The sequence below is a fragment of the Camellia sinensis genome, chromosome 13, assembly GCF_055761805.1.
Source record: "Camellia sinensis isolate YWXY chromosome 13, ASM5576180v1, whole genome shotgun sequence".
Lineage (NCBI taxonomy): Eukaryota > Viridiplantae > Streptophyta > Magnoliopsida > Ericales > Theaceae > Camellia > Camellia sinensis.
The window spans coordinates 123,499,351-123,520,491 of NC_138973.1; the positions used below are offsets into that span (position 1 = coordinate 123,499,351).

At 34.8% G+C, this 21,141-nt stretch overlaps 1 protein-coding gene across 2 annotated transcripts; it reads left to right on the forward strand.

Moving 5' to 3' along the window:
* Positions 1–10,921: 10,921 nt before the first annotated feature.
* Positions 10,922–17,945, forward strand: LOC114273583 (chaperone protein dnaJ 49). Of its 2 annotated transcripts, XR_014349531.1 has the most exons (3): positions 10,922–12,323; positions 17,598–17,637; positions 17,677–17,945. XR_014349531.1 is itself a non-coding variant. In XM_028215392.2 (2 exons), exon 1 carries the CDS (start codon positions 11,242–11,244, stop codon positions 12,307–12,309), a length of 1,068 nt encoding a protein of 355 aa, XP_028071193.1. In that variant the 5' UTR covers positions 10,922–11,241; the 3' UTR covers positions 12,310–12,323; positions 17,598–17,945. The 2 variants fall into 2 exon arrangements, 1 of the variants encoding a protein (XP_028071193.1); XM_028215392.2 differs by having other exon boundaries at positions 17,598–17,945.
* Positions 17,946–21,141: the final 3,196 nt, after the last annotated feature.

Below are 21,141 nucleotides of genomic sequence, written 5' to 3' on the forward strand. Positions count from 1 at the left end.
ATATCTGTAAAGATAAGAAGATGTTTACAACCTACAAAGTGGTGGAAAATGGGGAACAACTTTTTATGGGAAACCCCTCCACTTCAACTGTAGAAGGACAATGAAAGATCATGCTGAAAATGACCTCGGAGAAAGAACTCACACTCAACAATGTACTTCATGTGCTAGAGATTCACAAAAATTTGATTTCTGAGTCATTGTTGATCAAGAATGGCTTTCAATTAGTCTTTGAATCTGGCAAGGTTGTACTCTCTAAGAGTGGCACGTATGTGGGGCGAGGTTATATGAGTGATGGGCTTTTTAAGCTCTATGTAAATACTGTTGTACCTAATTTGGCTAGTAATAATAAGAACACATCTTCTGTTTATATTGTTAAGTCTTCTTTTTTATGGCATGGTAGATTAGAACATGTTAATTTTAATTCTTTGCGTAGACTTGTTTCCTTAGAATGTTTACCAAACTTAGGGTTTGATCCTAATCATAATTGTGAGATTTGTGTTGAGGCAAAACTCACTAAGGCATCATTTAATAAAGTAGAAAGAAGTACTAAACCTCTAAGTTTAATTCATACAAATATTTGTGATTTAAAATTTGTTCAAACTAGAGGAGGTAAGAAGTATTTTATTACTTTTATTGATGATTGCACTCGATATTACTATGTTTACTTATTAAAAAGTAAAGATGAAGCCCTAGAAGCTTTTAAGCAATATAAACTTGAGGTTGAAAATCAACTTAGCAAAACTATTAAGATAGTGAGAAGTAACAGAAGTGATGAGTATGATGCATCATTTGAGGAATTTTGGTTTGAACATGGTATTATTCATCAAACCACTACACCATATTCTCTTCAGTCAAATGGAGTTGCTGAGAGAAAGAATCAAACTCTAAAAGAGATGATGAATGCCATGTTGATTAGTTCAGGGTTACCTCAAAACTTATGGGAGGAGGCGATTTTGTCTACTAACTTTATCCTTAACAGGGTACCCCACAAGAAACTTTATCAAACACCTTATGAATTATGGAAAGGTCGACGACCTACCTAAAATTACCTCAAAGTGTGGGCGTGTTTGACCAAGGTGGCAGTCCCTAGTCCTAAAACGACTAAGATAGGACCAAAAACCGTTGATTATGTGTTCATTGGTTATGCAAATAATAGTAGTGCATATAGATTTTTTGTAATAACTCGACCCTCGTATCTGCTTCTGGTATATTGTCAGTCCCTTATTCTGAGCATTTAAATGCTTACAGTGAAATTTTATGTGAAATTAAATTTAATTAAGTGAATCCTATGATTATGGATGCATATCTGTTTAATATGAGAAATATCTGTTACAATTCTAGTGTTTGAATCAGGAATTGAAGGCCTTAGAAGCTTAATTATCTGAAATTGATTTTACATTTAAGATCAACATGATTTTTAGGTCATAGTATAATTCTCTGTGAAATTTCAATTAGGAATGACTAAACTGATTAAATTTTGTTTTTACTCACTTTGAGATATATATGCATATATTCTTTACATACTTAACTTAAGAGCCATTGCAAGGGAATCTCCTAAGAGAGAGAGAAATTAGGAAAGGAGAGGGGTTGAGAGAAGTTCATCAAGAAGAAGATTGGGAAGTTAAGAGGGATTGTAGGATTCAAAAGCTCAAGGTAGGTGTGTTATACTTAGAATCATTCCTCTCTTGGACATAAGTAAGATTTCTTTTGTTAATCATACAAATTAGAGTGTGTATTGGAGTTGTGTTTGTGGTAATGGTTGAATTAAAAAGATGTGTTCTCATTGAATTGATTTGGGGTTAAGTTAAGTTATATGGAGAAGAATTCCATTCTATCTTTGCATGTTTGAACTCATTTATGAATTTGGGTGATTGTATATATATTTGGGAATTTTATGGTAGGGATTCAAAGTGTTTAATTTATATTTGTGAATTGCAAGGAATTGAGGAATCAATTCATATTAAAATTGTTGTATGCTGGAAATATCTTTGTACATGATTTTTGAACCATGTTTCATTAATTAAAGGACCTAATTAGAGTCTTGTGAAAGCTTGCTAAAAACTGAATTTTGTTGGAAATTTCGAACTGCAAGTTGTGCCGATCGCCGCATGTGCGGGGGTCATGGCCGCACGTACGAGAGGCCTTACCGCACGTGCGGGGCTCACAGTCGCACGTGCGGCCCAAGCTGCAAAATTTTTGTTTGCGCCGTTTTGCGTGATTAACCCTCTAGTATTTTTGAAATCTGTGTTTGATGTCCTTAAAATGCCTGTAAATTCGTTCGAAGTAAGATAAAGCAGGAAATGAATTAAGAAAGAAAAGGAACTAATGTATAAATTGTGCATATGTGTAGGTCATAACCCGGGAGGGGCAAGCGCTCCGTTACAGCACTGTGAATAGTAGTACTGTAATCACACATTTCTTTACCGTTAATAATTCTTGTTATTAACGCTCTGCCCTTCACAAGTAGTTACGTTAACATTTTGTTGATTGGAAATCGGTGTAAAGTTATATGAACGTTAAAAGATTTTGGCGTACATCGGTATGACTCTAAACCTGCTCTGTATTTCGCTTACGGTAAATGGTTATCATTAATGCGCTATAACCTGTAAATTACCTATGAACTCCGCACAAGAATTACATACGAATTAGTAATACTATGCAATTAGTTGACGGGAAGGAATTATGAATGTAGATCTCGCTTAACGGGAACATGATGTATTGAATGTCCTATCATGAACTTCTACAATCTTATTTGGTTCGACACATGTTTCATGACATAGATATTTGCTTAGAATTGAATATCAATAGCATTTTTATATGATTCACGTTATGGGGTGAATTATTCTATCTTTGTTAAGTGTACGGTAATAACATAATATGACAAGAAATGCTCTATTTTTTTGATATGTTATGTTTCAAATCAATGAGTGATTGTCCATATATATATAAAAGTATTCATGGCATCCTTAGTACAAGGCCCTAACCCGGGGGTAACAATACCGTGGTCATATGGCCCTTGCCTGGGGGTAATAATACCGTGGTTCAAGTATGTTACAAGTTCCTAGTACCGGAGGTTCCTTTATGGAACTAACAAGTATGCTCTATATTGGTTTGTTAGCGCTATTGGATGTACCAAGTATAATCAAGCATGAACTCTGATTTCTGTTTATGATTCAAGCATAATTAAGAATATATATGAATTTGTTTCCATTTATGATATGACATGATATGAATTGTTCGGTCTGCAAGACCTATTGATTTCTGGTATGGAACAAAGTGCTGCTCGAAACTAAGTGCTACCTTGTGAGCCACCTCTAGAATCCGTGTGAGACACCTCTTGAGTCCATACATATATGAAGGCTTAAAGCCAATCTGGGCTTACGGCCATTTTGTATGATCTATTAGGCCAGAGGCCATTCTGTATTTCTGGTATGAAACAAAGTGTTGTACGAAACTAAGTGCTGCAATGCGAGTCACCTTTAGAATCCGTACGAGACACCTCTTGAATTCATACATGCATGAAAGGGCTTAATGCCATTCTGTTAAGGGCTTCATGCCACTCTGCTTAAGGGCTTCGTGCCATTCTGTTAAGGGCTTCATGCTGCTCTACTTAAGGGCTTCATGCCATTCTGTTTAAGATTGGGCCCCAGGCCATTCTGAAATTGGTACAGAAACAAATTAACCATATGATCTCTTTATTTATAAATGCATGAATATATATTATAATTCAAGTTGAGCATTGAATTGTCTATGTGCTATTATTCACTGAGCTTGGCTCACTTTATGTTATGTCTGTTTCTGTAGGCACTCAACCTGGAGGTCAATCTTAACCCATGGCATCCATTCCTCCTGTGTCAACCTCAGAGTGTCCAGGCACCTAAATGAAGGCAGCTCATTTTATGGAGTATGCTAAGCTTTTGGTTTTGTACCCTGTTTGTCTGTCTAAGGTTAAAGTGTATATGATCTTTCTTCCTTTCAATGTCTTTATTATACGCCCAATCTTGAGGGCTGGGTCTATATATGTTTATGTACATAGCTAGATTCTTTTATGCGCGTCACTCTATGTTTATCTGCCTTATGTTCTGTTTGTGATCCTGGTATGATAGTGGTCGCTCAATGGATGTAGTTCTCTTATTTATATTACCTTATGTTGTTAAATGCTTTCGTTCAAGTCCCATATATTTTGTATATCAGGTTAAGTGTCCGGTTTTGAATAGGTCATGCCCAAACTTTTAGGGGCGAGTTTGGGGCGTGACATTTTTAGTTCATAAATTTGAAAATCCTGATATGCATGTAAACACTATTATTGAGTCAAGGAATGCGTCGTTTTTGAATACATTTTTCCATGCAAGGAAACTGAAGAGAAAAGTTCAAATAAAAGAACTTTTAATACTGCTATGGACAGCAATGAAGACCACAACAATAATGAAGCAGATGAACCTAGACATAGTAAGAGGGCTAGAATCTCTAAATCATTTGGTCTAGATTTTCTGACATACCTATTAGAAAATCCCGAAGCTCCGTTGTGGAGAGAGGCTGTGAGAAAGAATTGAACTCTAAAAGAGATGATGAATACCATGTTGATTAGTTTAGGGTTACCTCAAAACTTGTGGGAGGAGGCGATTTTGTCTGCTAATTTTATCCTTAACAGGGTACCCCACAATAAACTTTATCAAACACCTTATGAATTATGGAAAGGTTGACAACCTACCTAAAATTACCGCAAAGTGTGGGGGTGTTTGACCAAGGTTGCAGTCCCTAGTCCTAAAATGACTAAGATATGACCAAAAACCGTTGATTATGTGTTCATTGGTTATGCAAATAATAGTAGTGCATATAGATTTTTAGTTCATAGATCTGAAAATCCTGATATACATGTAAACACTATTATTGAGTCAAGGAATGCATCGTTTTTTGAATACATTTTTCCATGCAAGGAAACTGAAGAGAAAAGTTCAAATAAAAGAACTTTTGATACTGCTATGGACGGCAGTGAAGACCACAACGATAATGAAGCAGATGAACCTAAACATAGTAAGAGGGCTAGGATCTCTAAATCATTTGGTCTAGATTTTCTGACATACTTATTAGAAAATCCCAAAGCTCCGTTGTGGAGAGAGGCTGCGAATAGTGAAATTGAATCAATACTGCAAAATCATATTTAGGAACTGGTGGATCTTCCACCAAAATGTAAACCACTTGGATATAAGTGGATATTCAAGAGACAAATGAAAGCAGATAGTTCAATAGATAAATACAAGGCTATGCTTGTTGTTAAGGGATACAGGCAAAAGGAAGGCCTTGATTATTTTGACACATATTCACCAGTGACAAAAATAATATCTATTTGCATGTTGATTGTGATTGTAGCTTTGTATAATCTGGAAATAAATCAAATGGATGTTAAAACAACCTTTTTGAATGGTAAGTTAGATGAGGAAATCTCTATGGAACAACCGGAAGGGTTTCAAGTTTCCGGCCAAGAGAAAAAAATTTGTAAACTTGTCAAATCCCTTTATGGATTAAAACAAGCTCCGAAACAATGGCATGAAAAAGTTGATCATGCTATGCTTTCGAATAGTTTTAAGATAAACGAATGTGACAAATGTGTCTATGTTAAAAGCACAGACAAAGGCTATGTCATAGTTTGTCTTTATGTAGATGACATGCTCATTATTGGAAACAATAATGACATGATTAAATCCATAAAGAAAATGTTGAACAAAAAGTTTGACATGAAAGATCTAGGAGTAGCAGATGTAATTCTAAGAATAAAAATTGCTAGAACATCTGAAGGATATGCTTTATTTCAATCTCACTATGTTGAGAAGATTCTAGAGAAATTTGAAAAGCATGACGACCGTCCTGCTAAAACACCTATTGACATTAGTCTTCATTTGTCAAAAAATACAGGTGTAAGCATATCACAATTAAAGTACTCTCGGATAATCAGAAACTTGATGCACTTAATGAATTGCATTAGGCCAGATATAGCCTATGTTGTAAGCAAATTGAGTAGGTACACAAGTAATCCAAGGTCCGATCATTGGAAAGTGAGAATTAGGGTACTTAGGTATCTAAGGCATACCCAGAATTATGGCTTACATTATATCAAATATCCAGCAGTACTTGAGGGGTATAGTGATACAAATTGGATATTGGATACTAAAGACTCAAAATCCATTAGTGGATACGTCTTTACCCTGGGAGGTGCTGTAGTTTCTTGAAAATCTTCCAAGCAGATACGCATAGCTAGGTCGATAATGGAATATGAGTTTATCGCATTAGATAAAACAGGAAAAGAAGCAGAATGGCTTCGTAATTTTGTAGAAGACATTCCAATGTGGCCTAAACCTGCGCCAGCTATATGCATTCACTGTGATAGTGAAGCAACAATAGGACGGGCACACAATCATATGTATAACGGTAAGTCTCGACACATTCGTTGAAGACATATTACCGTTAGGCATTTGCTCTCACATGGAATACTTTCCATAGAATATGTAAAGTCAAAGGAGAATATTGCGGATCCATTGACTAAAGGGCTAGCCAGAGAGCAAGTGTACCATTTATCGAGGGGAATGGGATAAAAGCCTATTACTTAAAAGTTGCCATAATGGCAACCCAACCTAGTTGACTGGAGATCCCAAGATCTAGGTTCAAAGGAACAACTGAATTATGGATAACTTCACGTATCACTAAGGAGGTTTACTCCTACCCATTTCTATGATAAGAAAAGTGATACCTGCAGCGTAAGTAGAATAAGCTTTGCTTTTAATGATTCTTATAGCTTGGACATCCAAGTGGAGTATGGCAGGATACTCTTAATAAGATGTCATCTAAATGAGTGTCAACTGGGCCGGTTCTATGAGAATTGAGAAGGCTAAATTCTCTAAAGCACTCAAGAATTACCAGGCGTTGTTCAGGGCCAAAATGAACACAACCGTAATAACCAAACTGTGTTTGCAGATACACTATGTGTAGTCTTTTGTTTTGGCTTACACAAATAGCTGAACAGTTCAAGGCATCGCGTCCACTGGTTAGCCAGTAAGTCCGATAACCTTTCTCTAAAGGAGGTTCAAAGCCAAAAGCTACCTATCTCAATGTGGTGTATCTTCTTAATGTACTCTTTCTTTGTCTGCATCTCGTTGCATGTCCGTTATCGTGAATTTCATTTATGTGGGGGATTGTCGGAAAATGGCTTTAGAAAAACCTTATATTTGCTAACTTTGAGCATTAATTAAGGTGGAACCTAAGCGTTATTTTTAACGTTTTTCATTGGGTTCATATTTAATGCTGCGTAGTGAATAACATCATGTATCTTGTTGCTCAAAATCATTTTCAGATGAATGAGAATTCAACGCGCATTTTCGGGTTCGTGGAAATGGATTTAGGTGGGTTTCCTACATATTTGTGAAATATGCTTGTCCCACATTGGAAAGGCTTAAGGTTTTGAATGGGTTTATATACCTTAACTTGGGATACTTGGGATGGGCCCCAAGGGGTACCCAAGTTTGTGGAAGGGTGGTGTTATGGGTAAAGTGGGCTAGACCCATTGGACCCAAAACAAAAACCACACGTGCGTGCCACCATTCATCCAATCGGTCAGGCGGGCTGGACTGGGCTAGGCCTGGACCTGGGCTTAGGCGCGGGTGCGTGGTGTGAGGTTGGGTTGGGCTTGTTCGGCCCAATACTTATCTTTTTGGGCCAAAAACATTTGTATTTTATTTATTTAATTTTGAATTTCGTTTTCAAAATTCAAATTAAATCTTTCTAGTTTTTTTCCACCCAAACAGAACCCTCCACCTGAACAGGTTTTCTACCTGTTGAAATTCAAACCGAATTCAAATCTGTCCAAACAGGTTTTGAATCTGTCCGAATAGGCTCCTATCTGTTGGCAACTATTCGAAAAAGCCACAATTCCTTCTATATAAAGCCTGCATTCTAGCAATTCTGGTAATCAAATTTTTTTTTTTCCAGATTTCTTTCATTTCTTCTTTTGTTCATCCTCCTTTGCTTTTGTTCCTGTTTCTGCATTTATTTTTTAGGAAAAGAAAGAGAAAGAGTTACAACATTGTTTGGTTCGCCAAACTTGATTTTGTAGTGCTGCAAATTCAAGTGTTAGTCGTTGCATCTTGGAAAGTAGACGCTGTTAAAACTTGAAGCACCGGAGCGAGGACAAAATCTACTTTAAGGAGATTGTGTCCAACACAAGCCTCGACTTTAATTTCTATAAGCATTTAATTCGAATTTTAATTTATATAATTATTTTCTGAATTATTTTATTTTGTTGTTTATTTTATACATTTTATTTACACACACACATCACTGTGGGTATGACATGTCTTATACGGAGTGTACAATCATCTGCCTGCTAAACATCTTGAAGGGCACTCATTTGTTGGCAGATTATCTAAGGAGGAAACATCGTTATTAGTTGACATGCCAAAGAGTATAGTGTGACCAAAAGAGATGTTGATTACATTAAAGCGAAGATATATTGGTTAAATCAAATCGTATCTCTTACTTCAAACAATTTTCGGAGAAGTTGAGACCATATATCCGTCACATAAAAGATGCACAAGCAGATGACAATTGTGGTTTCAAGACAATAGCTAGATTGATTGGTTTAGGTGAAGATGATTGGCAACAAGTTAGGCGATACTTGTTGACTGAGCTACATTCGAATGTAATGCACTACTTGTAACTATTTGGCTCACAAGAAAGAGTTAATGACCTTACCTCTATCTTATCTTACTCCAAACTTGACCTTGGATTTAATCATTGGATGACTATGCCCAACATAGGCCATTTGATAGCATCATACTATCGAATTATTCTTTATCATTTATCTATGCAACAATGCTTGACATTTCTATCTCTTAGAGCAGTACCAATTGCAACACCTGATCGAAGAGATATCTGCATAGGATTTGTAAATGGAAACCATTTCGTATAGGTAACTACCGAGCCTACTTTGATCATTACCATGTCTTATTTTGTAATTCTACTTATTGATTTCTTTGTTATAGGTTTATTTGCAACCTGGTCATCTAATACCTCCGATAGCAAATAATTGGATTCGTTTTCATCACCTGTATGCTAATGGATGAGAGAAAGCATATACTATCTGTATTCATCAATTTCGTACTCTTATCACCTCTGATGTAGTAATTACCGAAACTATCAATATAGATGAATTGTGATAACATGTTTGATTAAAAGATGCGAACAATGACAGATTTTATGGATATTCGTACACTGATTTTTTAATGAATAATTTTATAGGTACTTTTTATCTATGGTTGTATGGATGCATGTTTGATTTATGGATGTTTGAAGGAAAAAGTAAATCTTTCAATGTATAGCGACAAGTGCATAGACAAATCTATTATAGCTTGCCAACATGACATTAGAGTAATCCAATTTGTATAGCAATGTATCACCAAATAGGCACTTCACAACTAATCAGAATTAACTTCTTATTATCATCCAATCAAACGACAACATATTGCTTGAAAAAAAAGTTTGTTTGGTAACATGACACTAGATGAATTCAAATTCGTTAGCATTGTATTACCGAACAGGTCCAAATTATTGTTTGGAAGAAAGTGGCTTTGTAAATGTATAGTAACAAAATGCTGGACAAATTTATTTTTCCCGGCAACTTAACACCGGAAAAATGTAAATTGTCTAATACTGTGTAACCGAACAGACACTTCACTATGGGCACCACCGAACCCCTCGTATTCCATATTTTCTTTTTTCCTCTGCTGTTTCTCTCTTTCCCTTCCAAAAATTAGTGATATAAAGAAATGAAATAGTTAATTTAGGGTTAGTTTTGGTAATATACTAGGGGTGTAATGAGAATCACATTTTTTTTAGTGGTGTAATGAGATAGAGGGTGTAAAGAGGTAAAATAGTGATATAAGTAAAATCACTCTAATATTTTAGCATATGAACCTTTTGAATAAAGAAAATTTATGGGTTGTTTTGGAAATGTTAAATTAGTATACTTTTTGACTTTTTATGAAAAATATGAAATATGGGTTGAGTTTAAATTGATGTTGTAGAGAGTTGTTATGACTCAAATAAAAAATGATATGATACAAATAAGATAATTATAACTCAAATAAGATGATGTGTTAAAATAACACACGCCAAACAAATACTTAAATTTACATTTACTGCCCGAGCACTGTTATAAATATTTTATACATCAAACTTTATAAGAAGAATGAATCTGATTATGAAAACGACAATGCTAGGTAGCTCAAATTTTTGTGGCTCAAATGGCTCAAATCTGTCAAAACGACGTCGTTTTGACAGATTTTGAGTGTAAAACGACGTCGTTTTGACAGATTTGAGCCATTTGAGCCGCAAAAATTTGAGCTACCAAACATTTTCCTTATGAAAATATAATTTTCAATGTGTCGACAAACTCAATTTCCAATATTCGGTCAGCACTGTTAATCACAAAAGTCATATATTTTTTTTTAAAAAAACATTATGATAAAATTCTAAAAATATAATGGTAACGTTTGATTTATTTTTCAAAATTTAATTCTGTTTGTAAATCAAGATTTGGATGCAAAATGTTAATTAAATATAGTTTTTAAATATAATTTCAAATTATTTTTAAAATTTCTCTCTTCTCTTTTTTTTTAAATTATTATTAATTAAACAATCAATCACATTTTTTTCTCTCATCTCCACTATCAAATTTTTTTACATTCTATATATTAATCAATTAAAAAAATTTATAAATCATTTCAAAATTATTTTGAAAACCGATAATCAAATAAATTTTTTCTAAATTATGATTCAAAATTTCAAAACTCAAAACATAATTTCATACTTTAATTATAATTTAAAAATTCAAAACTTAAAAATACAATTCCATATTCAAATCAAACGAGCCCAAATATTTTCCAAACAATAAACAAAAAAACCAAAAAGAGACGACTTGCTATGCGAAATTTCTCACACCCTCTTCTATTCTCTCTCTCTCTCTGTCTTCTATTGCCTCAACTCAAGAAAGAGCCATACCTCAGATCCAAATCCAATTCAATCCCTCCCAAACCCTAATTAGATTTCAACCCACCCAAAACTCTGATTCCTAAATCCCCAACTTTCGAATCCCCAATCAATATACACATATAGCCCATACATCACATCACACTTTCCACTCCATCTCTACATGTATTGCTAGATTTTCTGGGGTTTTTCTTCTCAATTGACATGGACGGAAACAAAGACGAAGCTTTGAAATGCTTCAAGATCGGCCGCGATGCTTTCGAAGCCGGCGATCGAACCCGTGCCTTGAAATTCATCAGCAAAGCTCGTCGTCTCGATCCTTCTCTTCCCATCCACGATCTCCTCTCCAAGATCGAGGAAGAACCCACCAACGAATCATCACCAGCTTCATCAAAGGTACCGGACAGTAACACCAACAGCAATTCTGGTGCTGGGCGTAGGGTTTCGGCATCTGGGTCTTCGTCATCGTCTTCTTCGACGACCTCGGTGGCCTATACGGAGGAACAGATCTCAATTGTGAGAGAGATTAAGAGGAAAAAGGATTACTATGAGATATTGGGGTTAGAGAAGGGTTGTTCTGTTGATGATGTTCGCAAGGCCTATCGAAAACTTTCATTGAAGGTTCATCCCGATAAGAACACTGCTCCGGGTGCCGAGGAAGCCTTCAAGTCTGTTTCGAAGGCGTTTCAGTGTTTGAGTGATGGGGAGAGTAGGAAAAGGTATGATCTTGTTGGATCAGAAGAACCCGTGTATGAAAGGAGGCGTCAGCGTCAGGGACAAGGGTTTCATGGGCTTTATGAGGCTGACATTGATGCTGAGGAGATATTTAGGAACTTCTTTGGTGGGATGAATCCCGCTATGTCTGCGCAATTCGGTACCTTTAGCTTTGGTCCAGGGATGGGTGTGAGAATGCACAACAATGGGTCTCCTGGATGGGTTAGGACTTTAATTCAGTTGTTGCCTGTGCTTCTGATTCTGTTCTTGAGCTTTATGCCATCATCTGATCCCATATATGCGCTTTATCGATCATATCCTTATGAACATCGGTTTACTACTCAAAAGGATGTTAATTTTTATGTTAAGTCGGCGAGGTTTGAGCAGGATTACCCTCCTAATAGCCCTGAACGCGTGAGGCTTGAAGGACAGGTGGAGAGAGATTATGTTTCGGTTCTTTCACATAATTGTCGGCTTGAGTTGCAGCGTTTCCAATGGGGGATAGTACGCGAAACACCGCATTGTGACTCACTGAAGCAGTTTCAGATGGTGACCTGATGACTTGATCCAAGGTCCACATCGGGTTCTTATGTTTCCTTTTCTACTTTTATATATTTTTGTGACTGTTTCAAATGCGGCATTTTACTTATACTATGGAATATTTGTTGACTAGTTGCATACATTCATAAGTGCTTGTTGGATAAACTTGAATTTTGCAGATGGAACTTATAGATTTTGTTTGAGAATAATTCTGCATTAGTTTTAGTTATATGTACCATGATGCTAGTAACGAATAAATAAATACTATAGAATTGTCATACTGGTAGCAATAGAAGTGCATGTGTTTTGAAGTTGTTAATTAAATTGTTGATCATATGATAGTTAAATGTTTCATTTGTCTGACCATATTGTAGTTCTGTATTATTTCAATCATTAAAAGCAATGCTGCAAAAATATCACCTTTAATCGTTAAAGTCTTACTCTGCTGTAGCCTGAGAACTACACTACTAAATGACTTTACAATAATGATTAGTACTCTGAAAGGAGAAACTTTTAACTTTTAAGTACCTTTTAGAAACAAATTGTGGTTGAAATTTATGATAGAATTCCTAGTTGTTGTTCACGAAGTTTATGAAGAATGTGGTGATGCTTGCTTAATGATTTTGATATGTGATTGTGTGAATGCACATTAGTGCACCTGCACTTGAGAGGGGGATAGTGGATTGATTCTGACTAGACCATATGACCAGCTGTTCCTTGTGCTTAGTCCATTGCGTGCTTTGGTAGTAGAGCCTGCTTTTTTCTTTCTTTCATTCTTTTTGATATGTATGATGCCTGCTTTTTTCTTTTGTATATAAATCTTATATAGGGAAATGTAGGAGCTCTACTCAGGCAAAAAGATATCATTTGAGTAGTTATTATAAACAAAAAAATTAATTTAGAAAATAATTTTTTTTTTGATCGGCGAAAGTCAGTTGTTAATTGTTAGATTAGCACTTATGGGAATAAGCCTCTCCACCCTTGCAAAGCACAAAGTGCTTGCCTCTTAATTCTACTCCCCCCTTAGGGAGAGTTGAAGTCATGATCTCTCCCTTGGGACTAAACCCTTAGGAGAATCATGGTGGCCAACTAAGCTAGGCTTAGTTGGTTATGTAGAAAATAACTATATACATTGCTAGTTAAAAAGTGGGAAAATTGAACAAAAATGTGCCAAGGTTTGCTCGTGCTTTTGCTGTGCTGCCCTTGTTTAGAGGTGGCAAATGGGGGGTTTGGGCAGGCTAAAATGGGTTATGCCTTTAAAACAACTCAACCCATACCCATCCATTAATAAACTGGTTGGGTTGAAATGGATTCATTTCGGACAAATGAATCTGATCAATCCTTTTACTATATTAATTTTTTTTCCCCAATAGATTGTAATTTGTAGTGGTGCAAGTGTGGTAGAGGTGGTGGTAACAAATTGGCAACAATAATGGTGGTGGTGGTGGATGTGGTGGAGTGGCGGTGTTGATTCTACTTGGCATAGGTCTGGCAGGGCAATGCACAAATTGAAACTCTAGATTGTTTTGGGAAATAGATATTTTAGTTGGTTTTTTGACTTTTTACGAAAAGATATGAAAAAACTAGAGAGGAGTTGATTTTTTTTGTAGTGGTTTTTGGCTTTTTTATGGTGTTGCCAAAACAGCCCTATGTGTATTAATTTTGTCATGTGGAAAGTACCTGGCTATGTTCACAAAGATGAGCTAGATGCTGTTGGATGTAGCGCAGGATGTCTCCTCGTGGGGGAAGCCTTCAATACATATCTGCCATTAAGCTCCAACTGGAAACTACTTGTTATCTCATGTTCAGAAATTTGATTCAGTGTTGCAGATTGAACTAGAGCATGTGGGTTCTTGCAACTTGGATCCTTATTCTAGCAGTGGTGGTGGTGGTGTTGGTGTTGGTGTTGGTGTTGGTGGGGTGGTGTTGGTGGTGGAGTTGTGGCGGTGTTAATTGTAGTGGTGCAGTAGAGGAGGTATTTAAACGGGTAACCATGACCAACCCATTAAGCCCAATTTTAATTGGGTTTACAAAATGAACCAATTTAAATCTGTTTGTGAGTTTGGATGGGCTTAAATGGGTTTTAAATGGGTGTAATTGGGTGGGTTTCATAATTTCGGGTTGAATTTTCCTCATCTTTTCTTGTTATATGTGGATTGAGTTCAGTCTAAAATCTAATTTCTGTTTTCTGTGGAGGTTGGTTTTATGTGTTCCAGAGTAGACTAATTCAGTCAAATTTATTTGTAGTTTATTTAGCTTAAAATTTAAAATTCGATTCTTTAGTTGTACTTAAAATGTTAGCTTTTTGAGCTTACTTTCTTTTGTTTTTGTTTTTGTTTTTGTTTTTGGTTTTTGAAGTTTAAGCTGTTTTGAGAAATAATTTTTTTTTTCTTTTTTCTTTTTTCTCTCTTCTTCTTCTTTTTTTTTTTTTTTTTTTTTTTTTTTTTTTTTTTTTTTTTTTGTAATGAGCTGCAAATGAGTTTTTGCCAAATGAGCTTTAAGAATGCCTTTGGACAAAGGTGTTAAAAATTTGGGGATGTGGGAAAATTGGAGGTCTTAGGCAAGAAAAATTATTGGTGGTCTTGGATCATTGCTCCACACACCATTCATAATTTGCTACCTCTCATCTTGTCTCCCAAAATCCAACACAAAAGTGATGGAGCCCATTGTCTCTTCTCAACCAATCACCTGCAATTTGGAGCACCACATGGCAATACCCCAAGACCGCCCAATAACTTCTTGGGAAAACACCTAAATGGCCTAAAGGGAGGGCTGGCTGTGATGCATTCAATTGTTCCAGGTTAATAGTAAGTTTTCATGATTTAAATTGCAACTAGGGGCATGTACAAATCATGTTGCTGCAAACTTAGGTTGTTTTTTATTAAAGGCGAATGCATAACGCAATGCGTTTTACCTCTTTAAGGTATTGAGGTGTAAGCATTTTGAATTTTAAAACTTTATATTTATTAAATAAATTTTGATATTTTAAAACAGTAAACAAATATTAAAATTTTAATATAAAAGTGTAAATACATTTCTTCTGGAGGTGTCAAACATTGTAATGCAGAAAAGAAAGCTTTCACTTATTGAACCTAAATTGAGATTCTTAGGTTTAGTGATCAAGCTTCTTACTTGAGCATTAAGTATGTATTTTTTCTTTATTGGTTATTTACTTAATTTTTCTTATAAAATATAGTTGCAAAAGGGTTTTTTTATTTTTTATTTTTATGTTTTAATCATCTATTAGATTAAGTTTAACAAGAGCCCAAGATAAACTCTTCATATGCGTGCAAGGCTATGTTACACAGACTCATTAGATTTGGTGAAGTACCCTTGTCGACACGACACGGGTACGAGATACAACATGGAGAAAGTGGATACGTCATACAAAAAAGAAAGATGGCATACCTGTGATGAGGCCTACAAAAATGGATATTAGGGTTTCGATCTCATCTTTTTTGATCTCCCTCTCTTTCTCTCTCACTCGATTTTGCTCTGTCTCGATCTCCTTTTCTTGTCTCTCGAATCTCGATTTGTCTTCTTCTATCTCTTCGTCTCTCTCGATCGTTCTCTTCGTCTCTCTCCTCTCATGTTCGATGTCTTCATCTATCTCTCTCTCTCTCTCAATAACATATCATACAAAAAGTCTCAAATCCTATCACTAAAGTTGTATAATAATCTATACTGGGGGTGTTTGTTTTAGCTTTTTAAAGCTAACTTATGGCTTTTAGCTTTGAAAAAGTTATTTAGGACTGTTTGGTTAAACTTATTTCAAACAGCTTCTGATTCTAACAGCTTATTTTAATTCAAAAAAGCTGATTCTGAGAAGCTGCTCATCCCTTGCTTCTGATTATCAGTTTCTACTGTGGACATGTTAATTTATGGTTATACTCTTAGATTTTTTTAGTTTTTATTTTTTTTTAAAAATAGAAAAAGATCCAAATGGACTATAGATTATTATTATTATTTTTTATGAGAAATGTAGATAAACAAAAAATAAAATTTAATTGAAAAAATTATTCCACAGCTTATTTAACAAACACTACTCAGCAACTTAAATCTATAATCCAACAGTTACACCAAATAGATTAACAAATTCTGATTAAAGTCATAATCTATAATCTGTTAAGCTATAATCTATAAGTTGTTTTAACAGCCACACCAAACAGGGCGGCTATATATTAAGCAAAAGGGGGTTTTTAATCCCAAGGCCTGTGGGAGCTTTAATATCCCAATCTGAATTTTTTAAATTTTTTATTTAAAAAAAAAACTCAGCATTTATTGATCTGATCAAAATCCCTTGATCAGCATTTATTAACTTTTTTTTAATCCACATATCTTTCCACATGCTTGCATTTATTGATTTGGTCAAAATCTCCTGATCAGCATTTAAAATCTACTCATACAAATAATTATAAATACAATCCGTGTATAGTTACTGCAGTACCCTTTTCAACTTCTCCCATACATTATGGTTAGTGATAAGATTGTTAAATTATTTTTATAAAAAATCTTAAAAAACATAATTTATATATTAAAAAAAATTTAAAATAAATATAAATATCTATAATTATCCCGTGCATAGCACGGGTGATAGGCTAGTATAATTATATACCAATGGTTCATATTAAATTAGGACTTCAATAATTTATATAATTTATCACATTAAATGATATATATATATATATAATATACTTTATTTTATAGCTAATATAATTTTTATTTTTTATTTTTTTAATTGTAATAAATATATTTAAACAATTAACTATTTAGCATATCCCCATACCCGTATCCAAATTTGGATTCATATCAACGTATCCTTAATTTTTTGTTTTGAAGTGTCCGATCTCTAGATATGCACCCGCACCCGCACCCGATACCCACACTTGAGTCTGTGTAACGTAGGTACAAGGCGTATTTAAGGTGCATGCCTCGGACTATGATGCACAAGCCTTTGGAGAGTATGTAGCCTACAAATAAAATCCTTGATGCATTTTACCTTAGTCTCACCTTAAGGCAAACCTCGATAAAGCCTATTAAAACTCTGCTGTGGTGTTGAATACTTATATGTCTTCGTTAGTTACTTGAGAACCATATATGTGCCCTCGGGCTGATGTTGTCAACCTATGAACTGGCGGTAGAAATTGTAAATTACTTATTATATACCATATGCAGGCTTGTTCCAATCCCTGTTATATGTTGGTTTTTTGGATTAAAAAAGGCTGATTCCTTTCTTATAATATTTGTGTTAGACAAACAAATTACGAGGCACTTGTTTAGAGTTATATTTTTTTTATCTGTTGCAGATTGTTTGGGCAGTTCATCGTTATCATTTTGAAGAATTTCGGGACAGTTAAGTTCATCGTTATCATTTTGAAGAATTTGGGGACAGTTAAGAATTTGCTCTGAGGACATGGAGGATGCTTAGTGTTGCGATTTTGGAAGTATTTTCGTTGAATGTGGATATCATCTTTTGATTGAACATGAGCGAAGTCTGTATAATATTTCAAACTTCTGGTGGATTATATTTGTACTGTGAATTTTCCATAGAATTCTCTAATCCCGACTCTGGTTGCAATTGCTGTAGCAATTTCCATGACATGAACCCTCCCAGAAAAACCTAATTCATATATATATAGTTATATGTACTGGTACTGTTGTGTTTTCTATAGAAAGGAAATTAGGGTAAATTACAAATACACCCTCTGAGATTTGCTTAAAGTACATATTGCCCTCTGCAGTTTGAAAAATTACAAATACTCTCTTGTTAAAATTTTTTATTTAACATAATTAATTAAAAAAAAGAAATTAATAATTGTTCTCTAATACAATTATAAGATTACTTAAATTATTAATTAAAACATATTTATAATATTATTAAAAACTATTAATTGACTTGATAATTTTTTAATAAAATGGGCGATTTGTTATGAAATTAGAAACCTTAAGGGATGGAATGTAATTTTCAGAATTACTAGAGGCGATTTGTATTTTAATCAAATTTCAGGCGGTGTATTTGTAATTTACCTTTTTCTTTATGATAACCTGTAGCTTGTATGCATTTGATACCTTTTATAAGGTACATGATGGTACATCATTTAATTGGTTGTGTGAGGTTGGCTTTGTGTTGGAGTGATCCTATGACATAATTGGTTTCACATTCTTGAGTTTGTGTGTGCATGTGTTGGCTGATGCTAGTTCAAACTGTCTTCCCTTTTCTTTTGTGAGTTGTTCATGATGTGCCATGTTGAAAGAGCACTTTGGCAGTGTAATGCTGTGTCATGAAGTTGATGATCTAATGAGGGTAACCATTTGCTCCTGTAAGCTAGATTCTCCAGCATATTTATGACTTTTTTTTAATGAACTTGATCTTATGAGGGCAGTAACCTTTTACCCCAGTGAACTGGGTTCTCCAAATTTTAGAAGATTCCAAATACAGTTTATCTTTTGTAGTCTATTCCTAAGGGTGTGGTGGCAAGAGAGCCGCCGAGCAGCGGTTGCAACGGATGACGAGTTGTGCAGATATAAGCTAAAAGAGGGCTACCACTGTGCCACCCAACCTCTCCAGTGACAATAAGCAAACCCCCGACCTCTCATACCCATTCTCTCTGAGCTTGCTTTCTAGAAAGCCTATTCACCAAGTTTGTTTATTTATTTATTTTTATTTATGTAAAAAAACGTCCATATTATAAACACCATATGTTGCTGACATTTCCACATCTCAATCCACTTAGCTGTTTCTATGTGCTACTTGGCTTTGATAAGATTATATGCATTGAATAAAAAATCAAACTAGTTGATGCTGATTTGGTAATAAAAATGTTTTTAGATTGAATTGTTATGTAAATAAGTTACTATTGTTTTGGGTTCTACATTTTGCTTGTTTGCACATTTAGCTACAAACAAGCAAGGCATGTGTGTAAAAATAAATATTTTGTTAAAAATATTTTCCCAAATAGTGTATATCATGCACAATGATTGGACGGATACCCAACTGCCAATGTGAGTCTGGTAGAAAAAAGTTTTTGGGTGACTTTCTCCAAGAAACAGAAAAGAAACAAAAAGAAAAGAAGGGTCTTACACCCCAAAATTACTCTTAATACGGTGGGTTTTTCAAAATAAGAAGAATAATAAATTGCTTTTCATTGTTTTACTCGTCACTTCTTGTCCTTCAATATGCCACTATTACACAATGTAACTATATTTGTCATTTGAATTGAGTCACTTATTACACAAATAATAAAGATTGGTAGTTCGAATAAAGGCCGCCTGAATTACCCGAATGTGTTGGCAGTCAATCTCTCTTTTGGGCTCACACGTAATGCCTTTTCTCTCCCTCCTCTCTATTTCTCTCTTTCTCAGACCCAAACGTAATTGTTATTTCTCTCATCTCTTCAAAACCCTCTCGCTCATCTCTCATCCTTCTCGTCTCTCTGAAAGCGTAAAGAAACTCCTCTCATACTGGAGCTGGCTCCTCTCCAAAACAAAATGACGTCGAAAAAACTCCTCTCACATCGGAGCTGACTCCTCTCGCCGACCAAAACAAAAACATTGAATCAACCCAAAATCTCACGTTCTCCACCCTACATTCATCAATTTCACCTACACTTTTTGACCATTACTAACTCAAGAAATTTCCTTTAAATGTCAAATCTTCAACCTCAAATCTACTACTCCCACCGTCCCAAAATATTAGTCCCTTATTCTATTTTTCATTATCTCAAAATATTAGTCACTTTTCATAAATCAAGTACAAAATTAATATAAATTTCTTATTTTGCCCTTTTTTTAAATTCATTAACATAAAAAGTATAATTATAATATTAATATTATCCAAAAAATGTACTATCAATGGGTAATTTTGAAAAATCAATTTTTTAAGTGTAATAATTGTACTATAAAAAAAGTTAAATTTCTCAAAAAGAATCATTATTTTAGGAACGGAGGGAGTATTAATTACAATCCAAGCCTTGAATCACCAAACACACAGTGATGATGCCCCAATTGTTCTGAAATCACTGATCAATTTGCTTTCTGGATGTTTTCAACAAGCAAAAAAGAAATAGACCCAAATGGTTGAAACAAGTGACAATTTAAAGACCCAACAAACTCAAGCTTTGTGAAATATCCAAATCAAAATTCTGAGCATTACAAGCATATCATCACCAACCCACGAAAAAAAAAAAAAAAATAGAAAACAAAATATGTCAAAATAGAAAATATTTTCTCAATGGGTATCTAAGAAAACAAAAGCTTTATAGAACCTTAAATACCTAAAACCATCACACACCCAGTAATAAAAAAATATAAGAAAATCTGCAAAATTTTTTGAAGGGCTTTGTGGGTAATCTTCACTGACCAAAAAGAGAGAGATCCAGAAGGCTAAAACACCAACCCATGCATATACAAATGATAGAGGGGTTAGGTTACAGGGTAGAAATTAGAGGCAGAGGAGATATGAGAAAGTAATGAAGAAGATGAAGAAAAGGAAAAGTTGGAAAGTGGAAGTGTGAAAGAGCTTTGGGATGGTTATGCTTATAGATAGTAGTAGTACTGATAGTGTGACGAGAAGAATCGTTGGGTCCGTCAATAGAGCTCTCCATTGAAAAAAAAAGGTTTTGGGGTTTTTCATTTTCCCTCTTACGATTTTACCTTCAACCATCATCAATTCTCTCTCTCTCTCTCTCTCTTCTGTAGATGATTGTTTCAAGAGAAAACGTATTGTATGAGGATTGATAATTACACATTCCTCTGTCTTGGTGGTCGTCGGTGGTCGCCCAAGTCGGTGTTCAGTGACTGTGATTCAACCAGTTCCACTAGAGGCAACATATTCATCGTCCTCTCTCCTCT